We start from the raw sequence: 5,135 nt of genomic DNA on the forward strand, positions 1-5,135 counted from the left end.
GTTCTACCGTTCTATCCCACCCCTAACCACCTTTAATATGTACCCACCTGGTAAGATAGAGGCAGACCCGCTGGTACATGCTCTCATCCACATAGTTCTCTAGGAGGTCCAGCCGCTCTATCTCCATCAACCGTTCTATCCACAACCCTAACCCTAACCACCTTTAATATGTGCCCACCTGGTAAGATAGAGGCAGACCCGCTGGTACATGCTCTCATCCACATAGTTCTCCAGCAGGTCCAGTCGCTCTATCTCCATCAACCGTTCTATCCACAACCCTAACCCTAACCACCTTTAATATGTACCCACCCTAACCACCTTTAAAACAAACCCACCTGGTAAGATAGAGGCAGACCCGCTGGTACATGCTCTCATCCACATAGTTCTCCAGCAGATCCAGCCGCTCTATCTCCATCAGCAGGTCGCAGGCGTCTGCCTCCGCGTTGTGCTGCATGTTGTACGGGACGATCTCCTTCGCCAGCGTGATCAGCTGGTCCTTCCTGGCCGCGTCCTCGTCTCCAAGCTCCTGCCATTCCGTCGCGATCTCGGATGCCAGGTGTCTGAAAAAGTAACGGTAGGCTTTATACTAGTCCTCTTCAACCTTAACTCTTAAGGCCTGATCTAGACACAGCTTGTTGATGACAGCTTTTTTTGTGTGTAAATGGGAATTTTGTTGTCATAGTCCAGATATCCCTGTACTTGGCTGTGTTGTGTTTGTTATAAAAAATATAGAATTATTCATCTTTTATAAAACTCTAACTAAGCAGGCAAAAACTGTTTGTACCAAAATGAAAGCATTTTGAGTTTGCTATCGTTAATACAAGTATATGTTTTGATTTTTTTCAAAGAAAAAATAAAGCGGATAACCCCCCAAACCAGACAGTAAATTGGTGTGGACTTATGAGCATCAAAACAGGTTGCAATACTCCCTTATCTTGCTAGGTGGCACTGTAGGAAATGTTTTTTGGACTCAAGTTCTTTATTTACTTGACATATTCGTGTCCCCAGGAGCCCAACTCTTCCTTGGATCCCAACATACGGAACTTCAGACACTCCCTCTGGTCGCTGTTCACCATGGCAAGCACAGACACGATATCCGCACAAAAACGCTGTGTACATAAACAAAAACACTAAACTGTCAGTAAATGAAATAGCATAATATTTATGTATTGATGTGAATCATGTGCCAACATATGGCTTTCTTTGACAGAAACCAAATTTCAAGAAAAACAACAGTATAGACTCAACCGCCGGTATTTCTGAATATCATGAAATATTTGCAGTGGTGTTATGATTGCAGTTTTTGCTGGGACCTCTCCACGGCAAAAATTTCCGTTGCAAACGTATGTTTGGAATTCTGAGAAAACTTAAAACATCAGAAATAAACGGACATTTGTACATCTCTTCTCCATTACAGTCACAAAATCAAAGGAATCTGCAGCACCTTGTTTTCCCCTTGCATCTTCTCGTACACAGTCTTGAGTGTGTTGTAGTGGGGCCGCAGGAACTTGAGAGGTTTGGGAACAGACGTCATGGAACTGGTGGATTCTCGGATCATCTTCCGCAGGGATTCCAGAGCTGGCTTGTACAGTTTGGTGTTGCTTTCCTGTTCAACATAAACAAAATATTCTGTTTGAAAAACAAATGAAATTGTAATCCAACAAATAATGAATGACTCACCAAAGTTTACAATGCAATATTAAAAAAATACCACCTCCCTATGATGTATGAATTGTGCAAAATCAAACACCTTTCCCATGAATCACAGGATGAATAAAATAAAATGACTTGCTGACATTTTTGCAATATAGAAAAGATAGAAAAAGGGGCAAACAAACTGAGATTCAAAGGTGTCAATAAACTGATCCCGACTGCCCATCACAATCAGCAGTTCAACCAATGAGAAAGGTTCAACCAATGAGAGAATGGTTCAACCAATGAATGAGAAAATTGTTTAACTAGTATTGAAAGAATGGTTCAACCACATGAAAAAATGGTTAAACCAATGAACGCATGTCTCATAGACTCATACCCATGATACATTTGCATTTTCATGTCATTATTTTGCATTTCTAGATGTTTCAACATACACTCTACACAATCATATGTACAATGCACTTTAATAACTTGTTCTAAAAATTGAACTCACCCCCAGCCTCTCCACCAACATGGTCAGCTCCTCTTGTAGCAGTTTGTCATCTTCAGACTGGGGGGAAAGGAAGGCATATACACATTAAGTAATACGCACAGGCTAGCCTTTTCTTATATTCATAGTGAAACAACCAGATGGGCGAGTAGAACAGAAAGAAACAACATGCCCCACCCGGGATCGAACCGGGGTCGGCACAGCCTTGTCAGAAACTTTTAAAGTAGTAGGCTAATATCTGAAAGTAGCAGGCAAGCCGCTTTGCGGCTTGCAGCGAGCCACGAAGTGGCGAGCGGGGGGTAGGTATGGGAGGGGGGTTGCAAAATTTGTAAATTTAGACCCCTAAACATGGTTTTGGTGTATTCTGGGCAACTTTTCTTGTCAGCTTATATCTTTAAGAGTTTACATCTTGGAATTAACCTCTACCATTTTGTGAAAGAATCCATCCACAATCAGGCATGTTGTGTTTCTAGTTATAGTCCAGAAAATAGTCACAGGCACACAGAGCTACGCCCATGCACTCAAAGGTCCAGATATTAGAACTCCGCCTCCTTGGAGGTGTGGTGGCAGTGTCTGCTGCAAGCTCAGATAATGTAAACAACAGAGAAAACCTAATACACGTGTGGGACATTCGTCAAAATGACAGTTTTCAGATCCCCAAAGACCCAGTAAGCTATCAGAAAACTGCCAGAGGTTTATCAAGACAAATTGCTGGGGGATTTTGTAACAAAAGTAGGCGGCTGAAAAATGTAAAGTAGGCGGGGAAAATAGCCGGCTGCCGGCTTGATTTGACAAGGCTGGTCGGCAGATTACAAATCACGACCGCTATCGCTGTCGCCACAAAAGCTCTAGAGCCCTTGGGCAAGGACAGTAGGCAGTACTTAAACACCACTGTTACAATATCATATACATAACAAAGCACCAACTTATAATATACCACCATTTTAACATATTCTAACATTTCAAAAAGAAGTAAAGGCCTTTGCTCATATTTTTCTTCATTGACGACAAGTAAATATCATAATTTCTATTTACAAGGTATGTAGAAAACAATCATTGCACTTTGTGTAACTTTAATTTCTCTTCTTTGCAAACGTATACATCTAAATGGAATTCATGGCGATTGGTATAAAATTTCACGTTGTTCCTTCTAAAATCTGTGCAAAGTAGAACAGAAATTCACATACGAACTTTACTGAAACGCCAGAAAAGTACTAGTAGTACATCATCATCTTATGGGGGAGGGGGGCATAATGACACAGCATCTCAACACAACGAACTGTGTGATAGAAAACGCTTCACAGAAAACGTACCAAACAACCCTACGTTTAACAAAGCAAATTGATACGTCTATGGTATATCCCTACCAGCTCTGGTTCCTTTTCTCCTTTCTCCTTCTTGTCTTTAGTCTCTTTAGTCGCATCTTTCTTCTTCTCCGTCTCGGGAGTTTTTTTCTTGGTGTCCGCCATGATGTTCTGAGTGTTCAATGCGCGTGCGCCAGATGGGGCTACGGATCACTAACTTTCCGATGTATGCAAATAAGAATATTCGAATAAATGCAAAAACTGCAATATCTTATACGTACACGGAGAGAAACACAGATAAATGGAGTAATCTGTAGGTTTGAAAAGCCTGAAGATTATTGGAGAATCGTGAAGAATGATAGGAAACCACGGAGGAAGCCAGAAACGTACGGAGAACCTTGCGAAATTGTTGATTTGCATATATCGGAAAGGTCAATAGTTTCCTATTGCACCACGGGAGGGTGAAATACAAAATGGCGACGCCCATGGAAGATGATGAGCCTGTCAGCTCGGACGATTATTATTCGCTCCTGAACTGTCCCAGGACGGTAAGAGTGGCGGGTTTGGGGGTGTAAGAATGCGGGACGGTTTGTAGAACACGAAAGAGTTTTGTGTCATGTCCATACCTGTATGGTAATTGAATGCACGAGAGGTTTTAAAATAAGAGGTCGCGCCATAGGCATAACGGTTGTGTAACTAACTGTAAAGTCAGTATGGGAATGTTATTATTAGGCTATGATGCAAGAATTATTCTGTAGTACAGTAGAATTATAAAACTCATATCTAATAGTAGTATCCAGTATTTGGTTATACTGTTGCTGGGATCCCTGCCAGTCGGCTAAATTGGGCCGTTCCAAAAAATAAATGTGGGGGGTAGGTTGAAGAGGTCGGATTTTACTGAGGGGGGGTCAAGCAAATCTTGGATTTGGATTTCGTTTGAACGGGGGGTCAAGGTAAGTCTGGATATGGTTTTTTCTACAAAAAAGTAAAGAAAATCTGGATTTAGATACTTCTACTCCTATCTTAGTTACAGTAATGTAAGAGCAAGGTTCTAGGATGAAAATTATGAGGGGGTAAGGTTATTCAGATGAAATAAAAGGGGTATAAGAGGCATTTGGGACTTGGATGAAATAAAGGGGGGGTCAGAGCTCTCGGATGAAATTAGACGGGGGTCCAGGCACTCGGATGAAATTCAAAGGGGGGGTCAGGCACTCGGATGAAATCCAAAGGGGGGTTGAAGCAATTGGAAAATCCGACCTCTTCAACCCCCCCTCTACATTTATTTTTTGGAACGGCCCATTATGTTCTTGGTACAACTAGTAAGAGAACAAGAACTGTGAAAATACCTTGAGGATGTAAAGTTGTAGAAGGCATACCGCCTGTTGAAACAACCTCCTTTCATGTAAATGAAACCACCATAGAAATCCCATTCTTCACAGTAGTTTACAGCAACTTGTTACTGCTTTGTTGTGATCACTCAAGTATTCCTTTGTCCCCAGGCGACCCAAGATGAGCTGAAGGCAGCCTACAGAAGATTGTGCATGGTGTACCACCCAGACAAACACAGGGAAGACGAAGACAAGCAGTTGGCAGAACAACTCTTCAACCAAGTCCACACGGCATATGAAAGTCAGTTAGACTTATGTTCTATCTTAATGATTAGACTAGGCGTACCTTGTTACCTT

General features: G+C 41.8%; 2 protein-coding genes across 2 annotated transcripts in view; one reads left to right on the top strand and one right to left on the bottom strand.

Annotated features, from left to right (window-relative positions):
• Positions 1-3,698, bottom strand: part of LOC118430939 (26S proteasome non-ATPase regulatory subunit 2-like) — an 11,211-nt gene extending 7,513 nt beyond the window's left edge. Inside the window, exons 1-5 of the mRNA XM_035841967.1 lie at positions 3,514-3,698; positions 2,150-2,206; positions 1,445-1,606; positions 988-1,109; positions 336-560 (exon numbers count right to left, since the gene is read on the bottom strand). Coding sequence (XP_035697860.1) covers positions 336-560; positions 988-1,109; positions 1,445-1,606; positions 2,150-2,206; positions 3,514-3,615 — 668 coding nt within the window. The 5' untranslated portion in view covers positions 3,616-3,698. The remainder of the gene's footprint in view (positions 1-335; positions 561-987; positions 1,110-1,444; positions 1,607-2,149; positions 2,207-3,513) is intronic.
• A 161-nt stretch (positions 3,699-3,859) lies between these two features.
• The window catches only part of LOC118430940 (dnaJ homolog subfamily C member 11-like), a 2,147-nt gene continuing 871 nt past the window's right edge, over positions 3,860-5,135 (top strand). The window contains exons 1-2 of the mRNA XM_035841968.1: positions 3,860-3,998; positions 4,950-5,079. Of these exons, the coding sequence (XP_035697861.1) occupies positions 3,924-3,998; positions 4,950-5,079 (205 nt within the window). The 5' untranslated portion in view covers positions 3,860-3,923. The remainder of the gene's footprint in view (positions 3,999-4,949; positions 5,080-5,135) is intronic.

Source organism: Branchiostoma floridae, chromosome 14 (assembly GCF_000003815.2).
Source record: "Branchiostoma floridae strain S238N-H82 chromosome 14, Bfl_VNyyK, whole genome shotgun sequence".
NCBI lineage: Eukaryota > Metazoa > Chordata > Leptocardii > Amphioxiformes > Branchiostomatidae > Branchiostoma > Branchiostoma floridae.